The sequence below is a fragment of the Vitis riparia genome, chromosome 5, assembly GCF_004353265.1.
Source record: "Vitis riparia cultivar Riparia Gloire de Montpellier isolate 1030 chromosome 5, EGFV_Vit.rip_1.0, whole genome shotgun sequence".
NCBI classification, from domain to species: Eukaryota; Viridiplantae; Streptophyta; class Magnoliopsida; order Vitales; family Vitaceae; genus Vitis; species Vitis riparia.
In genome coordinates this window covers 2,765,092-2,789,041 of record NC_048435.1, presented here as the reverse complement: position 1 = coordinate 2,789,041, position 23,950 = coordinate 2,765,092, and the positions used below count along the sequence as shown (strand labels likewise).

The window sequence follows — 23,950 nt, the reverse complement described above, 5'->3', positions numbered from 1 at the left end:
TGTACGCTGTATTTTTTCTGTGTCAGCGCCACAGGGAGGGAGCAGTAGCGATGAATTGAAGCCATGCCTTTGTTCAAATCCTTGGCTTCAAACTCATCATCTCTTTTCTCCCCCAAGGACGCAAGAATGGCTATCCAAGCCTCTTCTTATAAGGTACACTCAACCTTTGCGTACATTCTTGTTTGTTTTCTTCCAGCTTCTTCGCTCTTCATTTACTTGTTTGGTTGCTGAGAAACCGATGAAAAGTTGGAAGAGAAAGGCAAATTCAAATCGCAATTTTTGAATCGAGCAAGTATTTGGTAAGAGTGTTTTCAGCTGATAGGGACCGGAAAAGTTGAATATGCTGGACTTCGAGTTTCTGTTTTACATGTATGTCTCGGTTTCTTGGTTTCTCGGCAAGCAAACTGAGGGCTAGGGTTTTAGACTTCTGTTCGCGGTTTTTGCCTCTTTTCAATCCATTTGATTTGCTTAGATGGAGAACCAGGCGATTGTGCTAACGCTGTTCCCTGTTTCAATTTATTCAATTAGATTATTGTATCGGTCTCTGAGATTGAAGTTTGATTGGTTTAGTTGAGGGACTTGAATCGCTTTTTTTGTCTTTGTATACTTAACCTAAATTTTTCTATTGTGCTCCATCCAGTTCTGAGATTTTGTGGGAAAGCAAAATTTGGAAATTTTCAAACCTAGTCTGTTATGAGAAGCCGGGTACTGAAAATCACAGTTAAAATATTCAGCATTGGTATTTTGTGGGAGAAGAAAGACGAAGACTATTTTTTTTTATACATATTGTAAAATTTGTGTTGCTCCATGGGTCGACTAAGGTTTTTCCGTTGCTTTCTCAGTCATGAAGATCGTTTAGATGTAGGATGCAGTTTTAAGATTGACATGAATTTCTGGCTGGTTGGCAAAGAGTATCAGAAACCATAACTTTAGGTACTAGGTGACTTTTTCATGGAAGCTGAAACTGTGGATTAGGAAACAACTCTTTCAATGTCATAAAGTGGGGTCTAGGTCTGATGTGGGCTGATCCATATTTGAGGAAGTTCTTTTATAGAGTGCATTAGTATAAGATTCAATCCGCAGACATCTGCGGTTTTAGTAACTTCAACTTTTGGTTCTCGGAGGGGAAGTAGTTGGGTTTTATGCTGTGCTACAGAAAGATAGAGATCGCTGAGAGATAGCCATACACTCTGAAGTGGTAGCCCCCCAAGGTCACTTCTGGCTTACAGTGGGCTGCTGTTATCCCTCCTTTGGCAGTGATCCTTCAAATTCCACTCTGGATATGGCACTCACTCCAAGTGTATGAACACTGTGTGCTTGATGTGATGATTCAGTCATAGGTATATTATTGGATGTCTCTGGGGGAGCCTGCTTGATCCTGATGGCAATTGCTTCTGCTGCATAGTTGTTGGATATTGGTGCAACAACTTGAACCAAAAGTATATTTAGGCATTTGATTGACTTTAAACACCAATTTATACATCCACTGACTATATATTTATTTTCTGAATGCTATCTATGTTGCTTGTTTCCTAAAACCTTCCTAAGGCCTCAAAGATAATATCTCATCATTACCCTTAATGAAATCTGAATGGGTATCCTTTATGAATTGTGCAAACATGTTATTGCTATATGTAAACTACCTAGGGGGAAGGATGAATAGGTAGTTCTTCAATGCTAATGAAAACATTTTTGTTTCTGACCAAAAAAAAAACAGTAGTTCTTTGAATTTTTAATTTTATGCTGATTGATTTAACATTAAGAGATTATTAATATGGCATAAATAATAAAGTAAAATACTCCAAGCACAACACTTGATATACGTCAAAACCTCATTTAAAAGTGTCCTTTTTTCGAGGTAAGGTCACAGGCCTTTTCAGTAAGAGTGTAATCACTAAATCTTCTGGATATACAAAGTTTTATCAGATCTAAGACAAACATTCCTCTCCAGGGGCTTATTTTCAATGACATTTATATTTTCAAACTTCAAAGCACATGTTCCAGAAGCCTCACCTTTCTCTAAAAAGGTGACTCTTGTATTTGATCTCAAACATTTAAGGTCTTGGAGTTCTAAAAGAAGACATAAAAAATCTTTATTTTTACTCTATTATGGTGCCTTAGGAATTTTCATACTTTTAAAGTCTTTCTACAATAGAAAACAAACTGCAAGATGAGCTGAAGCCAGGCTTTTTAAAAATTAGTGCAAATCATCAATCAAATTAATTTAAAACAAATTCATTTATCCAAAAAATCATGGAATGATTAATCATGCATGGTTGCAATTGATTGGGCCTCGTGTTTTAAAAAACCACGAACTATATCATCAGTTGGACCATATTGTCCTTGTGGGGTGATTGATTGGCTATTATATTTTTAATGCCCTTCAAAGATACTGCTAGAGGGATTAGATATCATACCTAAGTGGTGATCAATTGGTCCTGAAGTACTCTTTTTTTGGCACTTTTTAGTGAGAATAAACTTCCATCTCTTGTCATGCAACTATTGTTCCTTCATTTATGATGGAACCCAGAACCACTATATTTACTTGACATGTTGGCCAACATCAGCATCATGAACATGTTTGAATAAGGCTTTTGCCTTGAATTCAAATAAATCCCAAATACACTTGGACTCTTAGTTTGGATCAGAATTGCCAACTAACCATGTACTAACAGATTAGTTCATATCATTCTTTTAGAACAATAGCTTTGTAAGATGACAATTTCATAATTTGATGAGGCACTTTTATCCCCTTGCCCAAAAAGGAGGTGACCTATCCTGGCATGGAGAAATGCTTGGATCTTCAGGGATGCTAAATATGTGTTGTTTGATTTGATGCATGCATGTGTATATATTCTAATCCGGTGCATGGAAGGTTTACTTTTTGCATTTTTCATGCTCAAAATAACCTGTGCAGTTCAGAGTTGATTTATAAAGATCTAGAAATAGATATGCTATTTATTAAGGTTGAGAAATAAATATGTTCAGATGCCATGTGCATTGACTGGATAAAAGCCATGCTGGGATCTTATTTTTGATCCATCTGCAATGATGATAGTTTGTTCTGAGTTGCAGTTGATATATTGTTTTGTGTATGTTCAGGTTTTGTCACAAAGAACAGCATCATCTTTTAGGAGTATGAATTCAGTTAGCTTATTGTATTTAAGAGGAAGCTCTTCAGTTCATGTTCCCTCCCTTTTAAGGACTGCAACCTATTCTAGTTATTCAAGTGATAATTCTTCTTCTTCTTCAAAGCGGCGATCTCGTGGACCTGTTATGGCAGCAAAGAAAGCATCTGAAGGTATATATTGTGCCATCCTTTATAATTATAAAATTGTGATAATACTGTTTAAATATATTTACTTATTATTTAGTTATACAAACTTAAGGGGTTTTCCTGCGGATTCCTTTTTTCCCCTCTAAAAACTGTGGAACCTTCTTTGTCATTTGATGTGCTTGAGATTGTTCAGCAGCAAAGCAAGAGGATGGAAGATACAAGCACACAGTTGATCTGCCAAAGACAGCATTTGGCATGAGAGCAAACTCAACTTCAAGGGAGCCCGAAATTCAGAAATTATGGGATGATAACCAGGTGTTCAAAAGAGTGGTTGATAGGAATAATGGGGTGAGTTTGTAGGTTGACTCAGGTCCCTATTTTTGTTAAATGAACTTGTTACCTGAATAAGACTTACTCTGGCAGGGAAATTTCATTCTTCATGATGGCCCTCCATATGCTAATGGTGATCTACACATGGGTCATGCTCTAAACAAGATTTTGAAGGATATAATTAATCGTTATAAGGTTCGTTTTATATGCTTGCACCTAGATTGGTGAACAGTATTACTCACAATCACACACTAAACATCCATGTCCATATGCTTAAGAACTTGTATAAGATGCATGCCCTATTAGCAATCACCTTGAGTATACAAATGGAATTTTTAATTGAGATTTTTTTCATGCTCAACTACTTTATCATGGGTCTTCCAAGACTGGTTGGAATCCGTCAATGCAATTATAAGGATTAGAAACTTACCCCTAGGCCATAGTCTACCTTGTAATTAGTTATCCTTTCCAAATATTTATTCCTCATAGTTTTAACATGAGTGTTATTTGTAGTAGTTATTATGTTCTAAACCAAATTTTCTATACAAACATATTAATTGTAGTGGTACTACAAATTTCTGATCCCCCTTACTCTCTGGGGGTACAAGCCAAGTCCTGATCAACTAAAAGGAAAGTTTTTAGTTTCATTATTCTTCCATGAGAAAGTCATCTGTGAAAAGTCTTTTTACTTACTCAACAAGTAAAATAATGCTGCAAACATCCTTCTGAAACAGTATTTAGTGATAGTTCCATATATTGTCACTGGATTTTGCTAGGAGTGGAGGCCTTTAATGGTATTACCATAGGGAAGTCCATCTAATTTAGAAAAGGTCTCTTTCACAAATAACAAAAAAGAAATTAAGAGAAAACTGGTCAGCTTATACCAATTTGATAATTACAAGTTAATGGTTTTTCTTGTCCAATACATATCAGCAAGACTGGTAGGTGTCTCTTATATTTTATAGTTATGCTACATGGGTCAGGTGCCAAGTGTCGGTGTGTGTCTAGGTGTTTGATTTTTCACATCTTAAATGTTAGCATATGAGACTTGGCTTAAAAATGATCTTGAATGGTACTAGGATAGGACCTGATAAAGGGAAAAAAAAAAAATTAGAAGCAGAAAAATAACACATCCTTGATTGAACAAACTCTCTTTCTTTTATCTTTTATCTGTATTTTTAAAAAAGAAAAAAAAATCAAAATAGTCAATATTTATAACAAAATAGGAGTATCCAAATCCTACACCTACACTGTTACCATGTTGTGTTGACATGGGTATGTTAGGTGAAGTTGAAGAGTCCAGGTATCACAGCTTTATAGTAGCTGAAGTAGGCTTGCTACTCGAGCCATATTGTCAACTTTTGTTGATTATATGTGCATGTCATGTCACATCATAAATTTATCAGGAAGCACTGATATTGGAATGTATTGGATGATAGCCATGACATGTCTAGGTAGCATGTGATAATTAAAATCATAATGCTTACGTTTTTTGTTTTAGCTTTAGTGTGTGTGTGTGTGTGCATCTAAATCCTTAGCTTTAGTGTGGGTGTGTGTGTTTCTTTGATGCTTTGTTTTTATTTTCATAGTTTTTGTTTACTGATACTGCATTTGTTTTAGCATTTCATAAGCATTTTCTTTTTGGGTTCTTTCCAGTTTTAGTGCCCTTTATAGACCTCCCTATGTACTTTGGTATGCTTTTGTTTAGGTGCCATTAATACATATATTCTTGTTTTCCTATCAAAAAATAAAATAAAATTGGGGGTTTAAAGATTTTTAAATCTTTTATTTGTTTTGTGCAGCTTCTTCAAAATTATAAAGTTCATTATGTGCCTGGTTGGGATTGCCATGGCCTACCAATTGAGTTGAAAGGCAAGTATTTCAATTTCTGGTAACTGACCTTCATTTATACTTTTTGGGAGTGGATTAGAATGTACATAGATGATAGTTCTTTGTCCATATTGGACTTTATAGATTGGGTGAGTTCTAAGTGAGGTGAGGGAGTTGTTTTTTGTGTTCCCCCTGAGCATCATTTGGTTATTTGGCACCTTTGTATACAAGGTGTATACCTTTGCACGCTCTTCTGGAAGACACTTTTAATATATCTCTTTGTCTATCAGAAAAAGTATTTCAATTTCTGGTTCTAATGGTGTTTTAGACATGAACTATGGATTAATCCTTGTCTTGATGCCAATTGCTGTGAAGTGCAAATATGTAAAAAGCTTCCATCCAGAAAATGTTGTGGTGGAAAACTGGAACAACTGCTATTCAAAGTAGGGGATTTTGCTTATCATGGGACTCTATATGATGATACTAGCTATTGTTCCTCATAAAATTGTGGACTGTAATAACCTTTCTTTAGTTGGTTAGGTAGTTTAATTATAATAAGTAAATCACTTCATACATATCTTACTTCACTGAAATGAACTCAACTTGGACATGTGGTGGCTTAATTACAATTTCTGAAGAGTATAGAACAAGTGTTGCAACTAGAAGTACCCTCTTCTTAAATTTTGGCTTAGGACAAGAAGTTCATTCTCTTCTTATTTGAATTGATATAGTTTTCCGTCTATGGTTATTAGTTTTACCAAGAAATACATTTTTCTTCTGAGAAACAAATTATTATTAGATGTGAAGAAAGAAGCGCCCTAAATCAAAACATGTATAGGAAACAAAGGAAACAAAATACACAAGGAAAGCACCCTAAGCATCAAAGCACTCAGGCAAGAGGGTAGATATCCTGGCAAAGATTTTTAAAGACCCTGCCCCCAATTAACGAAACCATCAGCAACCTGATGTACTGATCTAGAAGTCCACATAAAAGAGGATACAATGTCTTCAAATCCCCAACCGAGAGCAAGCTATGTGTCCACTCAAAGAAGGTACCATGTCTCCACATAAAAGAAGTTTGCAAGCTCCATTTGGGTTCAGGCTGCTGAATGTTTGGGCTGGTAGGGTATGCACATGTTTAGTATGCATAATGCCCTCCTCTGTCTATCCAGATTGATGCTAATTTTTTAGAAGTGAGTTCTGGAGTTATATGTGGAGACCTTGTACCCCTCATTTTTACACAAGACTATCTTATTCTTTGTAGATCCTTTTTCTTTTCAAATCTAATTTTTCAAGCTTTTTTCATTTGTATGAAAGTGATCCTCGGCCTGGGAATGGTGTTAACAATATCATTTAACCATATCATTTATTGATCATATCTCTGATTTTGCTAGCTGTTGTGAAAAACCGCGACAAAGAATAATAATAGGGAGTAGAAAATATCTGAATTCAGGAGCATTATTTTTTCTTCATGGTACACATTCGGTCTACTTGTGCAAACTGATTCAACTGGGAAAAGTTTGGTTTGATTAGAAGCACAAAGTGATTGATTTATATGCGACTGAAAGTAAATGATAATATCTGAATTTGAGCATTTATAAGTTTGCGGAAGTCATACTTCAAATTCATATCAAAGAATAATTTGTTTCTGATAAAGAAAAAAAGTTTGCAGAACTTCATATTGCCCTTTTGAGGTAACCCCCCCCTCTCTTTTCAGGGTCACTTGTGAAGTGACCTTAATTCACTTGGTTGTTCAGAAATGAAAAATCAAAAGTACAGGTTATAACTATATGAACATGAATGCTGATTTTGCTTTGGAACTTTGTCTATGGGTTGTGTTATGTGGAATCAGAAACAGAGCTCCTAACTTATATTCTTTGAGTAATTTGACTGTTAGATTTATTTCAGTTCTACAGTCATTGGATCAGGATGCTAGAAGGGAGCTCACACCAATAAAGTTGAGAGCAAAGGCAGCCAAATTTGCCAAAGCGACTGTTAAGAACCAGATGGCATCATTTAAGGTCATACTGAAGCTTATCTGCATTTAGAATATATATTGCGGAGATTTGATTTCCATATTTAAATGTCAACTTTTATTATATCCCTTCTGTGATCTCTTGAAGTTAATTGGTAATACTGGTTTGATAAGTTGATTTATAAATGCTTTTCTGTTACACATGCATGCAGATAATTTGTTAAAGAAATCATGAAAATCAACCGTATTCATTGCATGTTTGCAGCGCTATGGAGTATGGGGAGACTGGAATAATCCTTATCTAACTCTTGATCCAGAATATGAAGCATCCCAGGTAGGTTCTGTGGCTTTTATTATTATTATTATTATTGTTGTTGTTGTCCTTGTCATCATCATTATAGTTATTATATTACTTTTTATTTTGAAGTCGCTCTTTTAATGATTAAAGTTAAATGTAATTCGTAAACTTGTGGTTACACTGTAATCAGTCTATAAACTATGTTCAAGATTTGAATTCTTGCACTCTATGCAGCTGTAAATTCTGTAGTTTGTATTACTCTCTGATATATGTTGCTCATTGTTACCTACATATGTACCACACTTTGACAATAGATCCATACTTTTTTTTTTTTGTTAGAAACAAAAGATGTATTAATTAAAGTGAATAAAAACATGAGAAGGATGAGAAATTCTCCCTGTGATATACAAACATGATCAAAAGACCCAATGGAACCTCCATTTTACAAGGACTATACAAAAGGAACAAAAAAAAAGCCTATACAAGTATAACATCTCTTGAAGCTCATCCAGTGGGCAGATGGCATCCCTCTATCAGAACAAATATAATGGTGTGCCTGTTGCATTTTGATCTTATGGTTTTGTTGAGCTGCTAATAAATTGTTTATTGTACATCATTTTATCTTCTAGATCGAAGTGTTTGGCCAAATGGCCTTGCAAGGGTATATCTATAGAGGCAGAAAGCCAGTTCACTGGAGTCCCTCGTCACGTACTGCTCTTGCAGAGGCTGAGTTGGAGGTAGATTGATTTTTTATTTCTTGTTACTTTTCTACTAAATCTAATATCAAATATGGTTTCATTATGCTTTTTGGAGTTGTAACAATTGTAAGACTTTAGAATGTGTCAAATAATGAAAAGCTATCCTTAGATTACTGCAATGGAACATTTAGCATTTTCTAGTCATGTTTTCCTGTTACTAGAGAATATTGAACACTTAAATATTTTTGATAAGTGAATAAAATATTATAAAATGAACACCAAAACCACAGTGTAACTAATTTACAGAGGATGTAGGCGAGGAATAAAAGGGAACTGGAAAAAGTGAAAGGCTTCTTATGCCTCATTCCACACAACAAAATTTACAAAAGGACTTCCATCTCCTACTGATCTACTGGACAATTCAAAAAAAAGCTTTTGTGGAAAGTGTTTTGTAACTGCAATTTTGATGGTTCCAAATCACCAAAGTTTCTTTTGCTTTCATACTAAAACACCAAAAAAGGCATACTGGGGTGAGCCACCCTTTCCCCTTGTTCACATCTTCCCTGCGAGCTACTTGACGTATCTTTGATTGGCTCAGGAAGCACCCAGCAAGACCAAAAGTTGATAACGAAGAAGACCATGAATTCCATCCTACCCTACAATTGATAAGAAAACCAATTCTTTGTCCTCTTACACAAAATTGAGTAGCGAAAATGGAAGCAAGGAACAACCTTCTTAAGGTCATAATGGTTTCTTCTGGTTGAATATAGTAACCCTACCAATATATTCTATGCCATTTGATTTGGTCATAATCTATGAGACCTAGAAATAATAACTGACATACTCACTGATTAAGGATCTAGAAATTATTAAGCCCTGGGGATGACAATTGTGACATGAATCTGCTTGCAGACATGGATTTTTTATGGTGCTTGTTATAATATATATATACATATATATGTTTCTTGAGTCTTCTATGGTTGTACAAGGTGATTGGAAACCAATCACCTTATCTTGTAATCTTTGAAAAAACTCGTTCAGTTATCCACGTACTCTTCTACCAACATGTTTGAGAGCCAATTACCTTATATTAATGTGTTTTTTATGCTTGACTAAATCCCAGTGACCTGTAAATGGAAGTGGGTTGAGCATCTCCTGCAATAATTTGTGACAAGTTTTGACTTAATATGAGATAAAAGTCAAATTAAGAAATGAAATGCATTCTCCTTTTGTTTTGTAGTGAAGAAATAAATGAAATGGGTTTGAAGAAATATGTAAAAACAATTTATTTGCTTTAAATCTATTTTTAATTTTTCTTCACTTTTTCCTTCATTCTATTTTACCTCTCTATTTTCTTTCCTTTGCATTTTCCCTTAATTTTTCCAACCAAACACAAGGTTAGAGTTCAGAGAAAAGTATTTTGAATGCAGAGATTCCACTCTGCTGTTGCCACAGCCCTTTGTCCCCTAACTCAAGCCTGTAGTATGTAGGCCTGTGCTCAGACCCATATTCATGTGGGTCACAGTTTTAATCTTCCCAGAATGTCATGTTAGCTTTTGTTTCTTATGTGTAAATTTCAATGCAGTATCCTGAGGGGCATATTTCAAAGAGCATATATGCTATTTTCAGATTAGTGAGTGCACCTGTAACTTCAGGTACCTCATTAGAGGATTTTCTTCCAGATTTATGCTTGGCTATATGGACCACAACCCCTTGGACTATTCCGGCCAATGCTGGTAAGCTTTCCAATGTGATTTTCCATGTTAGCACAACAAGTTGATGCAGTTATTTACTTTGGTGGTTGTACTTTTGTGGTCTAATTACAAGGTTGTTGTTCTTACATCTACAAATCTAACACATGGTTGTTGTCGTCAATCTCATGTTAATGACAAATTGATACTAGATTATGGTACATAAATGGTGTTTGAAACTATAATTCTTTCCATAATGGTTGTTATTCTAAGGTGTGTACCTTGATGTGCCCTATCTAAGGCACTGTTAATATATTCTCTTTTATTGCCAATAAAAAAAAATGTTGTTACTCTAAATTGCCTGTTTGAAGCAAAATAACAAACTATAAGCCTATACTGGGCATTTTAATGTGTTCTCTTTTGCCTATCAAAAAAAAAAATGTTAAAAAAAAAAAAAAAAGCTATAAGCCTAGGTTCCATGTTATATCTTTGCTGCAAGTGCTTGTGCTTCCTTCAATAACCTAGCTGTTGTTTGAAGTTGCCAATGCTTATTCTGGTTTTAGGAAATTGCTGTAGCCTAGAATTTGAAAACACATTCACCTTTGTCTTTCAGAAATCCAATAGCTTGTTCTTTAAATCAATATAAAGAGAGAAAACATCCACCTGATTTGGCAGGGAAAATGAAACAAACACTTGTTGGATTGAAAAGAAAATTGAAAATAATGGCCTTATTTATTAGAAACAAAAAATTCATTAATATGAACCCTCCTCAGAGATTGGACAGGTTCAATTTTGTTCGCTTGTTATAAACCCTCCTAAACTGCTAGAATCTGTGCTTCAATGACCAAATCCTCCCCAGCAGATTTGGAAAAAGGCTCTCAACACTGTACCACTGTAATCCCTAATAATTCCTCCAATCCCCATTTTCCCTGGATTACCCAAAAAACTTCCATCAAAATTTAACTTAACAAAACCCTTTGGAGTCACACTTGATGTATCTCCCCCATTATCCTCTTGGACCCAAAAGGAAAGTTACAAACCAGCAGAAGTAGGCTTGCCCACAAAAGTTTCAGAAGAGAGGAAAAGAAGAAAACCACGACGGCCTTCTACTTGTAAAATACACATGCACTAAAAAATGAAACTCAGACCATGTTTATTAACCATTGATGTTTATTTATGCTCGAACTTCTATATAGGCTCATCTTTCAGCTATATACTTTTTGCCTATCAAGAAAAAAAAAAAAAGAAAGCCATATACTTGTTGCTCAATTAGTTGAATAGGTTTTCTTTTTCTTTTTCAATTCTTACTTTATATTGGGGATCTGATCCCACTTCCTTCTCCCTTTTGTTTGACATTTGTTAATCACTTCTAAGTCAATCTTTCCCTCTTCAATCAATAATTGATGGTTAACCTGCAATGCAATTTCTATAAGAGATTACATGTGCCTAATATTCAGATTCTTCCAGGCCTAACTTGAATAATTCCATACTGGAGGATGGTCATTGTCTAGAATGTTAAACATTTGATTCCTCCCATTGAAATATCAACAGCCTTTAGTTATGCTAGCTGATGATTTGAGCAATCTTCCTTCTTGTTGTTGGAATGTGTTTTTCCTCAATCAATGGGACTAGACATTACTAAACAAGCCCACCTCCCCCAACCACAAAAAAGAAGGAAAAAGAAAAAAAAGACACAGTAAAGGGCTTATAGCCCTAGAAGACTGCGTCACTTGTGAACTCACAAGTGCAAATTCATGTTGGAGCTTATGTGTTAGTACCTCTCAGGTCCTATATTTGTATTTTTTCTTAAATAATATTTGCTGCTTGGTAATGACCTTAGAATACACAATAAAATTTTCTCCCCATTTTCAGCTGTTGCAGTGAATGCTAAGCTTCAATACTCTGTGGTAGAAGTACACTCACCCTTGGAAGATGTTTCAAAGTCCAAACAGAATGAGAAGGGAAGGCTTGGAAATGCTCTGAAGGAACAAAAAAATCTTTTTCTTGTAGTAGCATCAGATCTTGTACCAACACTTGAAGCAAAATGGGGCCTGAAACTTGTCATCAAGAAAACACTATTGGGATCAGATCTTGAAAACTGCAGGTTACTAGTAGAAGTGGAATTTGAAGCTGTATTATGCCTTTTTAAAAGAACTTGTGGAATGCCAGTGGTCAAGCATCATTGACTCCTTATATAATTATTCCTGTTAACATTTATATAAATAAGGATAATCCGTTTAAGTTGTCTATAAAGCCATTACACTCTGTATCCTTACCACACTTTAAAACTGTGGTTTCAGGTATATCCATCCAATAGACAAAAGGGAATGCCCCGTTGTCATTGGAGGAGATTATATTACTACAGAATCGGGAACTGGATTGGTCCATACAGCTCCAGGTCATGGTCAGGAAGATTATGTAACTGGCATGAAATATGGACTGCCTATTCTTTCTCCTGTAGATGATGATGGAAAGTTCACTGAAGAAGCTGGCCAATTCAGTGGGCTAGATGTACTTGGGGATGGTAATACTGCTGTCGTAAGATTCTTGGATGAGAACTTGTCTATTATCATGGAAGAACCATACAGTAAGTTGTATCATTTCCTATTAAAACTAATAATCAAGGACATCTTTCTTTACTATGTCACAAAGAATAGCATCAAAGTTTTGTACCCAATTCGTTAGAACCACTTCTGACTACTGTGGGGGAAAACTGACTTCCCATCAGAAAAGGGGGGAAAATGCTAACTTGAAGCTGTGGAGATTCAAACCTGTTTCTATTGGGCACTGCTGGCATTTGTTCAAGTACCAACCAGAGATCCAGATATGCATTATCCATGCCTTCTTATTAAATCATACACACCCATTATAATATTTTGGTGTTGGTTGGTCCACCAATTGAACCTGCTGTTGAACCACTGAATGAGTGTCCAACCTCTTACCACGTAGATATACTATGTAAAGAAAATTATAGGGAACACATGTTAGCTTGTAAAATTCATCATTTTTTTTCTATGCAGAACACAAGTATCCATATGACTGGAGAACTAAAAAACCTACAATATTTCGAGCAACTGAACAATGGTTTGCATCAGTAGAAGGGTTCCGGCAGGTTGCTATGACCGCAATTGGCCAAGTAACATGGATTCCAGCTCAGGTATTTCTTCTACTTCATTTGCTGTATTCTAGATTTGTACATGATCATTGAAGTTATCAGTTTTGGCCTTTTCTATGCAAAGGTTACATTGGTAATTTCATGCATGTTAAATTAGGACCCTTGCAATTTTGTCAGTCATTTTTTCTTGCTTGTTTCCATCATCTTCCACAGAAAAATGGTAGTAAAGATCATATTGCAAGCTCCATCCATTTTGGGCTCAAATGCTTGTTTCATTGTTTGTTAGGTGTTATAATGTTTAATAGTTTCTTCTTCAAAGGTCGAAGACCTGAATCCCTGATTTGGTGTGTCTCTAAGTTTTGACTCTGTAGATTTGGAAGAAATTTATACATTTTCAAACTCCTCATAATTTAAAATGGTCAGAAAAGTTTGGAGAAAGAGTAGAGGATATAGATTCATGGGGATCAGAACAGTACTTAACCTTTTTTCCATTTTTCTTTCTCTTCCCTTTTCCTTTCTTTATCTTTTCCTTTGCAGTTTCTGAAAACCAAAATAGCCTTAATTAGCCAAATCTATTCCTTTTGATATGTGCTCAACACAGCAAATGAATCTTGTCAGATTGACTTTGTTATGTTGTCATGAACTGATAAGCCAAATAATCGACTAGGTTTCACTACTTGATTAGTTTGACGTGTTTCTAACATCAGACTAATTTGGTCTGGCTGGCTTATTTTGACTGAACTGCTTTTATCAGGAAGTTCTGTATGGAAAGGAACATAATCTGATGTGAATGAATGACAAAACACTCCTATGACAACCTTTACTCACATCCTCTCAAGACAAAAAACACACACACCACCAAAAAAAAAACAAAAAAACAAAAAAAGAAAGACAGAAGATACTTGGCAAGCATTGGGCACTTACCTGTGGTGCTCAAAAAAGTTCTAGCTGATGCTCACTGTGTTTGTTGCTTAAAAATTTGCTTGGGAATTAGGTGGGGGTTTTTATGTTGTTTTTCTTCTTGCTTTTTCAGGAAACAGATAAATTTTATTAAAAGAAAGTAAAGGAGAAGGGTGAGAGATCTTTCACAGAAAGGAAAAACCCCAGAAGACTAACCCTCACCCATTATACAATGCCAACAAGATCCATCTAACATAATTATTGACCAAAAGGTGGCTTTTAGAGTGCTGCTCGGAATTCGAACAAACTCCTTATTTATTGTAGAGAAGTTAAAAAACGGATCCCATCCCAGATGGCCATGATAAATCTGTCTGTCTTTAAAGATCCTAAGATTTCTATCAATCCAAGTCATCTATAAGGTGGCTAGAAAAGTGCAATGCTAGAGGACTCCGCTTCTGGCTCCCCTACCAAGGCTTTGATAACATATATGTCTAAGTATATTCTGTGTCTCTCTTTGGAGCCCAACCAAAGAGGAGGTGCTGCAATATTTCAAGCATGAGGAAAGTTAGCAGCTCTTGTAAATGCTACTATTGTTGCATACTGTTCATGAGCGCAGAAGCTGATAAGGGTGGCTAAGGGATCGCCTTGATTGAGGCATTGTATCTAATGTATTTGTGTGTTTATTTATTAATTTATTACCTCATATAGTTTTAAATGTCCTACTGATGGTGCCTTGTTCAAATGCATGACAATCATCCAGGCAGAAAACAGAATTTCGGCAATGACCTCAAGCCGCTCTGATTGGTGTATTTCACGGCAAAGGACATGGGGCGTCCCTATTCCAGTCTTTTATCATGTACAATCAAAAGAACCTCTCATGAACAAAGAGACGATTGATCACATCAAATGTAAGATCCTCCTAAATGCAGTGGCTGCTACCTTTTTTTTTCCTCTAGTCAGTAACTGATTAGTCTCAATCAAAGAATGTTTTTAATTCATTTCAAACTTTAGTGTGTAACAATTGTATCTTTTCATCTTGGATGCATGTTATTCTCTTTTTCTTATTTTTATTGAAGCTAAGATTTATCAGCCATCATTGGATTATTTATGCCTCTTATCATTTATTTTGACAGCTATAGTATCCCAAAAGGGTAGTGATGCATGGTGGTACATGACAGTAGAGGAACTGCTCCCTGATAAGTATCGTAATAAAGCCTCTGACTATGAAAAGGGGACTGATACAATGGATGTTTGGTTTGACTCAGGTATAAGGATTATAATGAAGTTATACTGAAATTTGTTTGCTAGGGAAAACATTAATTGACTATTTTTGAATTTACAACGTACAGCTTTCTGCAAAAAATAAATATATTATAGATATTTTCTTGTGGTTTTATAAATGACCGTACTTTTTTAAGCATATTGCAACACGACAAGTTTCTCATGTCCTTGTCATTGGCATTTTGTTGGTTTGCATTTTTAGGAAAGAGCATGGTGAAAAGTTTTGTTGTTGAAATGGTGTTTTTTTGGGGGTGGGGGGGCTTGGGTTTTTCGAGTGAGTGGCTTTCTGTGTTGATTATCATCATTTTATGATATGTTGATGAGGTGATTGATCTGGAGTCTCACTGATGTAAGATTCTGGTTATCTAGAGATTGATTGTTGAGAAAAGAAAATATGCAGTACACCCAAAATTGTTGTGAAAGTTTTGGAAGATGATTTAAGCAATTGCAATGCTGATTGTGGTGGCAATAAGTCTTTTTGGATGTTGGAAAAAGACAAGTGAGGTTTGCACCTTGATGCTTGTCTCAAGACAGGGCTCAAGCAATTAGAACACTTTGAAGACTAACACTAGGCCTTGATATCCAGCTGCAAAACAGAAGCTAAGGTTGAGATCTGCTTCCCTTTACTCGATTTGAGATCCAGTTAAATTAGATTTGCTTTGTAAACCATAAGGACATGTTGTCTAATCAATTTAAAAAGGGCAGTCATTTGTATCCTTTTCTGGGTCTATTTTTGAGCATCAAGAACAGAGACTCCTCCAGATCTGATTGAATTAGTATATGGAGTTGGCATGATACATAGCTTGTGGAATACTGCCAAACAGTGTGAGCATCATTAACAGCCACTACAGTATCTCACTGTTGCTTGAAATTTTGAGTGATGAAAGTTCTGCCACCAAGTATACAAGAACCTCTATCATGCAGTCTGTAACTGGAAAAAGTAGATGTCTTTTCTTTTCTTTTACATTTTGTGCTTGGGAGGAGGGATACAAAGGAGAATGGCAATGATTGAGTGGTTTGGGTGTTAAAAGCTTAGGAGAGTGCCTATCAGAAGCCAGGTTTCTAATGCTGGTTATCAGTTATCACCACTTTACGGTTAGCTTCTTTAGTAAAGCCTTTTAGAAGAAGTTTCTGGTCAGCATCTTTAAGAGGCTTTTGTCTGCAGTGTGAGTGTTTAGCTAGGTTGGCAATTCCGGACAAAAATTCATAAGTGTCTCCTAACTCGGTTTTTCCAAATCCTTCCTTAGAGTACTTGCCTAATGAAGATCAAGATGTTGAAATTGCTTAAAGGCCAAGGTATGTAGTTGAGGTTGTAGATAGATGAAATTAAATCAACCAAGTTTTTCAAGTTGCTACTTTTCTTGAACTATTTTTTAAAAGAGTTGAGAAGGTCATGGCAACAGTTTTTTTGACCAAGTGTTTATGTGCCTTGTTCTATGATCAATCCAGATTTAAGTAAGACCAATCATCTTTTTTTGGATCTTTTTTGAGCCGTTGGATCAAAGGTTCCCTTTCATATTTAACCAAAACATTTCCATTTTAAGAGAGGGAACACCAAAGACACCAGCAGTCGTTTTTATTCCCCTTAAGCTCTCTCTTCGATCAAAATTGGAAGTGTTTGGTTTCCAAGAAAAGCCTCCTTACCTTGATTTCCAAATCATTTTTCAATTGGATTTTCTTAAAAAATGGGTTGATTCATATCATTCATCTATCATATTCTCATTTGTTTGGGTTTGAGTGAAAACCCATTTTCTTCTTATGCGGATTCAAGAAGAGGCCGAAATCAAGTTTGGTGTGGACTTTAAGTGTGCCTTGAAAGAAGGTGTGAAGTTGAAAATGGAAAGGTGTTAGTCAAGTGATTGATAGACTTGAGTTAGGTAAAATCTTGTATTTAGTTTTTGTTCTTCATAGTGGATGTTTCTATCACTTATAGGCCTATGGTTTTTTATCTCTTTAGAGATTTTCCACGCTATAATTTGGTGTCATTGTCTCTCTCATTCTTCTCTTTTGTTCATTTCCATTTATTGATCTCAATTTCATACTTGGATATACATGTTGGATGAGTGAAAAATGAGCTTAAATGAGTTTGATTATCCTTTGAAAAGCTTGAATAATTTTCTATTCAATTAGATTATGATATCACGTAATAATTGGAAACATGTTTAATGAATTAAAATTGGTATTATAAATTTAGGTTGGGGACTGTTGACTCGTTTGCATGTAAATTGCATTTATAAATTATTGGGAGAGTGTTGTTGCATTCATACTTGCATATGATTTTTATTCTTGGTTGAAAAGTTGTTGGCAAAGAAGAATATTAACCATGGGAAATCCTAAGGAAAGATAATATGTGTTAGGAAACCATTTTTTATTTTGTTTAAGAACATTATTCATCCCCCTCTAGGTGTAGTTTATCATTGAGATTCACCCTTATGCAGTATATTACATTTGTTATTGATTATTATTCTTTTTAACCACATTAATGTTTCAGATTTCTTTTTGTTTCTCCCTTTTAGCTAAGTCTTCTTTTACATCTTTACATATTTTCCGTAGCCATTCCTTCTGTGTGCAGGGCTCAGCTGTATTTATCTTTTGATTCCTTCACCTTCAAATTCATATTTCCATTTCATATATTGCTCTACAAGGACCATGATGTCACTTAATTGCTTACCTTCCATTTCAGGTTCTTCTTGGGCTGCTGTGTTGGAGAGCAGAAATGAACTTAGTTGTCCTGCAGATTTGTATCTTGAAGGTACAGATCAGCATCGTGGGTGGTTTCAAAGTTCTTTGCTAACCAGTGTTGCTACAAAAGGTAATTGGCATCCATAAGTATTTATTGTGCTATACATAGTCTTTTAAGTTTCAAATAATTATGCATGTGCTCTATTGTGTTTAGCATCGCCATTCTTTAAAAACTGGTGTTCTCTGTCCAAACTTCTGTTTTATTTTTCTGTGTTTCTTTTCTTGGGGCAGAGAATTCAAATATTTGGTGATTGCAATTTTTTATTTAAATTTTTTCAATTCAGTTGATTTCTAAAAGTTACTGTTGTTTTTATTCCTAATTTACACCCTCACAATTCTTGTTTGCCATGGGAGCATATCCTTGAAGGAGAAGACCACAACTTTTGGAGGATGTGCAGTGTACTGTTCTTGTTTAGTTATAATAACAAATGCTTGTATCAGTGAACCGCTGTGTTAAAATGACGGGAATGTTATTGATCATTGAGGAAAAATTGCATGTTTATATGTTCTGCAACTAAACCAACAAATTACATTAGTTGTTTTTGTAGCTGGGGTTTAAGTTTCCATTTTTAATGAACTTTTTTTGGAAGTTACTTTTCAAATCTAGATTTAGTTTTAAACCTTTGGAATGTTAAAATTTGACCTCTGCAACAATGAGCAATTGGCTTCCTGCATTGCATTTTGGTCCCTAGTGCTAGTAAACCTTACCACATGCTATCACACCCTTCTCCTTTACGTCGTAAACCTCTGGACGATTTTGTTTCATAATGTACAAACATGTCTGTAACCAATATGCCATATGATTCTGTTACTTTTCTTTTAGTGCAGGAAGAGCTCCATATTCCAGTGTTATTACACATGGATTTGTACTGGACGAGAAAGGTTTCAAGATGAGCAAATCTTTGGGTAATGTTGTAGATCCACGCACAGTGATTGAAGGTGGGAAAAACCTAAAGGTTAGTCAGCGGTAGATAATTTTCTTAACCATCTTTCTTTTGTTATAGTTGAATGGCTAATGGTTTTGTTTTATCTGGGTAGGAAGCACCTGGCTATGGAGCTGATGTTCTGCGACTCTGGGTTTCAAGTGTAGATTATACCGGGGATGCAATGATTGGGGCTCAAGTCCTTCGTCAAATGTCTGATATATATAGGAAGTTGCGAGGAACTTTGCGATACCTTTTGGCAAATTTGCATGATTGGAAAGTATGTTAAGGTTTCCTGGAAATTGGTGCTTTTGAATTTGGGTTGCCCTAGGATGGATATCAATTACACATTTCTAGAGCCATTTATTGTTGTCAATTTTCCACTGAATACTAATATTTCTGTGCTGGCACTGTCACAGCTATCTCTGGCAATAAATTTCATTATATAGTTTCTCCTTGTCTTGGTCTCTCTACAATATTTTCTTGCTTCTTACTTTTTTGGTTTCAATAGAATTATTGTTATGTGTGTTTACTTCTTTAGTTTTGATTATTTTGATTTTGTGTTATTTGCAGGCTGATAATGCTGTTCCATACTGTGATCTTCCCATGCTTGATCGTCATGCACTGTTTCAGCTTGAAAATGTTGTAAAGAACATCAGAGAAAGCTATGAAAGCTACCAATTCTTTAAGATATTCCAGGTTAATTATCTATATATAATTATGGTATTTCACAAGAACAGTCTTGAATTCAATAAATAAAAATGATGTCTGGAAGAACTAAAAAAGTATTTCTTCCTTTAAAGATCGTTGCATCATTGAAAGTCATCCAACCTTTCAGGAGTGGGGGAAGATTGGGGATGTTTTTGGTGATGTTAAAATCCCCTAAAATAGTTTTAGAGGTTGCATCTGGCTTAGGTTTGGAATTCCAGTGCTTGGAGGCTATTTCACATCTGAGGATGCAGTGTCTACCTTAAGGTGTTTGATTTCAGATAAAAATTTGTTGCTAATTAAATGTCAACTCATGAAAGGTTTTGAACTCCGGTTTCATTTAGTTTTTGTTCCATTCTGAAACATGATTGATTGTGATTTTTACCCTCAATTTCGAAATCCCATAACAGTTTAATTTATTCATTGCATGGTATTCTGAATGGATTTTTTTTTCTCCCATTTCAGATCATACAAAGGTTTGCCATTGTTGATCTATCAAATTTCTACTTTGATGTTGCCAAAGATCGACTCTATGTTGGGTAATTATATCATTAATCTGCAGTGCAGTTTTATATCAGTTGCCTAATTCTCTCCTTTTTTTTCATTGGTTCTGTCATCCTGCATAATGTTGTAGACATGCTTTCATGTTGCAAGTTCTGATTTCAAACTTCTCACAAGCTTGCAAGCACTCGTAATTCCAGCAGAAGTAATAGGTTTGCATTCTTACCATGGGGCGATGAGCTCCTTGCTTACTTGGCCGGTATAGGTAACACCTTTTTTATGTTAAATTTTCTGAGGAAGAAGATGGGTTTGAATCTAGGAGCCTTTGTATTTTATTTGGTGGGAGTTAGTTTCAAGAAAAGTAGTGGCCTCTGCCTTAGTCAAATTACTGACCAAAAAGGCAAGTTAGCTTGCAATAATACATGATTATCCTGTTCAAAAGCCATGAGATTCATCACCACACAATCTTGTTTTTGGTAATTATTCTGTAATTTAAATTAGAGCTATTGATGATGATATTGCAGATAGAAGTGAAATAATTTTAGACTTTAGCTGGTTAGAATTGTAAAATGAACTGAGCAACACAAGATATGTGTAATTAGACATTATCTAAGATCATTCCTGATATAAACAAGGCAAGCTTAGTTCTATTCTGGAGTGTGTTAAGTTTTTGAGCCAAGTGCAAGAAAAATTGTCCTTAATACTCTTAGTTCTATTCTGGATTGGTAGGCTCCCAAATACTCTTAAGATATAGGACAAGCCAAAGTTACTTGAGCTTGGTTCAGTAAGAGGTTCCAAGATCACTGATCGAACATAATAGCTTGGCTTAAATGGAAGCTCTTTAAATTTTGTGCTGTGCACAGAAAACTTCTACTAGTCTCAGCTCAGCTGAACTAAAACTCTATGAAGAGCAACCTCGGGATTTGGTTAACCTAGTGAAGAATTTCTGAGGTTTCACAAGCTCTGGTTAATTCTTGAAAGTTCAAACAACACAAGTCCATGCAGAATCGTTTATACATGTTTTAACTCTACTCTGCAATTAAGTCTGGATTGGAAGGGGTTTTGTCTAAAATTCTTTTATTCAATTGCTCCTGTCCTCATCAAGCAACTTATTGGAATGAACTATATACCTATATTCCTCAGTTCTATAAAATGATAATACGGTCTTGACCTTGGATGCTTCTTAAGTTTGAAACAAACACCAGAGAAGGGTGAGTTGCACGGATCACATCTCTTAGCATCTAAAATATGTGATGGGCCATAGAATTAAACATAAAATTAGATTTGCTCTCATTTTTTACCTTTTGTATGAGGACCCTTGGAGAATCCTTGTCTCAAAATACATTGTGATTTCTGGAAAGATAAATAAAACCCAAAAGAATGTTGTCATTAAATTTCAATTTGATTGATCTGTTTAAGAATCCATGTAGCTTCATTTTTTGTTATATCAAGTACTTTGCAATCAGAGACCTACATAATACATAATAGTAGCCTGAAGCTTGGATGTTTCTTTGTTCTGAGATGATATTTTCTTTTAGGGGCACAACAAGCTTTACAAGGAGAAGTTGTCAAACAGTTCTTGCAGCACATCTACTTTCCATCGTCAGAGTAATTGCTCCAATATTGCCTCATTTGGCTGAAGATGTATGGCAGAACCTTCCTTTTCAGTATACAAATGAAGATGGTTCTATTGCCGAATTTGTTTTTGAATCAAGATGGCCAGCCTTGAATGAGAAGTGGCTTACCTTTCCCACAGAAGAAATTGATTTCTGGGGAAAAATTCTGGAGGTAATCCTACTAGCTTCAAAATAACAAAGCAACCTAATTGAGGGTTGTTTTGTGCTTGTTCATTTAATTTTTGTTGTCTTACATTTTACAGTTGCATGTCATAAGATATTACTGCATGCTGCTTTCTACACTTACATAAAGGATTCAGGAATATTGATTTCAAACACCAGTGCTCATGAGTTTTTTTTATTTTTGTGAAAATTATTTTCCAAAGAAATTTAAAGGAAAATCGAACATTTTGAAAGAAATTTTGGGTGTTATAGGCTTGTAGTTCATTGGAAAGTGGGTAAGTTTTGTGCATCATGAAATATGTATTTCTAATTTGGACCTCTTTGGCCAGTTGAGAACTGAGACTAACAAAGTCCTAGAGGTGGCTCGTGGTGGGAAATTGATTGGTTCCAGTCTAGATGCAAAAGTGTATCTTCATGCTTCTGATGCCAGTCTGGCCCCCAGATTGCGGGAAATGTGTTCAACTAAAAATGATGCAGATACATTGCATCGCATATTCATAACATCCCAGGTATGCTGAATATTATCATTCTGTTTTACCTTGCCTACTTATATACTTCATAGTTCTACAATTAAGGTTAGGGATGCATTGCTTCTTTTTACAGTCAATTAAAATACATTAATTGAATTTAGTGATTTCAACGACAAAAACCCATTAGGATGTTATTTTTGATAGTTGATAAACAATATAAGGTGGTCTCTGTGTTTTCAAAAAATGGCTACTGGACTATCCTGTACCCAAGTGATGGCCTCGGATTATCCGTATGGGCCACAGTTTGGAGCATATGGGAAAATTCGGAAAATTTGAGCCATTGTTGTTTTACACTGCTTTTCAAGATATTATCATGTTCTGATAGCCTGTAAATGAGTCATTTGATTTTTGTTATGCTAGTTGATGAAGGTTTTCTAGTGCATTTCTTCACTACGTTTTTAAGAGAGCACCTACGTAGCTGGAAAATTCATGATATTGCCATCTAGTTCCTCTACTAATATGCCACTGGCTGTTATGATGAACCTGATTGCTCAGTCTCATGTTTCTGTCTCTGTTTGAATGGTGGCTACTTTTAGGTGGAGATTCTTTCTTCTTTGGAGGATGAACTGGTGAAAAATACACCGTACACGGGGGAGTACCTCATTCAAGGGAAGAACAAAATCTGGATTGGTGTGTCACGTGCGGATGGCTCTAAATGCGAAAGATGCTGGAATTACTCACTTCAAGTTGGTTCCTTTTCTGAGCATCCGACACTCTGTGGCCGATGTTATAATGTTGTCAATGTTCAACTCCCTGCTATGGCTGCCGTCAGCTGAGACAAAACCAACCGCAAAACTGAGAATTACTCAAATTTGGCCAAAATTTCTGCTTCCGCATCTTAAATGCAGAAGTTAAAAAACCCACTTCTTAGATGGCCAAAAATCCAGTTTTGGCACCATTGAGTTTATAAGATTCTGACTTTTAGTACCCAGCAGCCAATAAGTTATAGCACACTATTCTTTGATAATGCATGATTCTGCATTGACATTTGAAAAAGAAGAGACAAAAGATCACGAGTAAATTGTACAAGTTGCTCTAGTTTGCTCTAGCTTTGTCCTCTGTTTTTTTCATGGTTCGGATTGAAACAGGAGTTTGAAGAATTGGTACGATTATGCCTGGTTTAGTCTCTACACATAAGGTATACAGGCGCTACAAGGCTTCTACCTAAATGAAACGAGTTCATGTAGACATGGAAATTAATACATTAGAGAAAGAGTGGTGTATCCCGAACATTTTCTGTATACAGCTGTTATGTTTTAAATCAGATTTAATAACAATTTTGGTGGGTCATTTGAGAATATTTCTATTCCCATGGAGTGCAAAGACATGCTTGTCCAAGATCCAATTTCAGT

At 35.5% G+C, this 23,950-nt stretch overlaps 1 protein-coding gene across 2 annotated transcripts; it reads left to right on the top strand.

Annotated features, from left to right (window-relative positions):
* LOC117914562 (isoleucine--tRNA ligase, chloroplastic/mitochondrial) lies at window positions 1-23,898 on the top strand. 2 transcript variants are annotated; one of them, XM_034829925.1, is made up of 22 exons: window positions 1-153; window positions 3,103-3,301; window positions 3,471-3,625; window positions 3,701-3,802; window positions 5,410-5,479; window positions 7,346-7,458; window positions 7,678-7,746; window positions 8,340-8,447; window positions 9,994-10,144; window positions 11,972-12,203; window positions 12,400-12,686; window positions 13,120-13,256; window positions 14,875-15,022; window positions 15,248-15,379; window positions 18,079-18,207; window positions 18,966-19,093; window positions 19,176-19,340; window positions 19,634-19,759; window positions 20,234-20,307; window positions 21,808-22,057; window positions 22,398-22,577; window positions 23,135-23,898. In XM_034829925.1, exons 1-22 carry the CDS (start codon window positions 64-66, stop codon window positions 23,372-23,374), a joined length of 3,285 nt encoding a protein of 1,094 aa, XP_034685816.1. In that variant the 5' UTR covers window positions 1-63; the 3' UTR covers window positions 23,375-23,898. The 2 variants fall into 2 exon arrangements, with proteins under 2 accessions (XP_034685816.1, XP_034685817.1); XM_034829926.1 differs by having other exon boundaries at window positions 2-153; window positions 3,474-3,625.
* The last annotated feature ends 52 nt before the right edge of the window (window positions 23,899-23,950 follow it).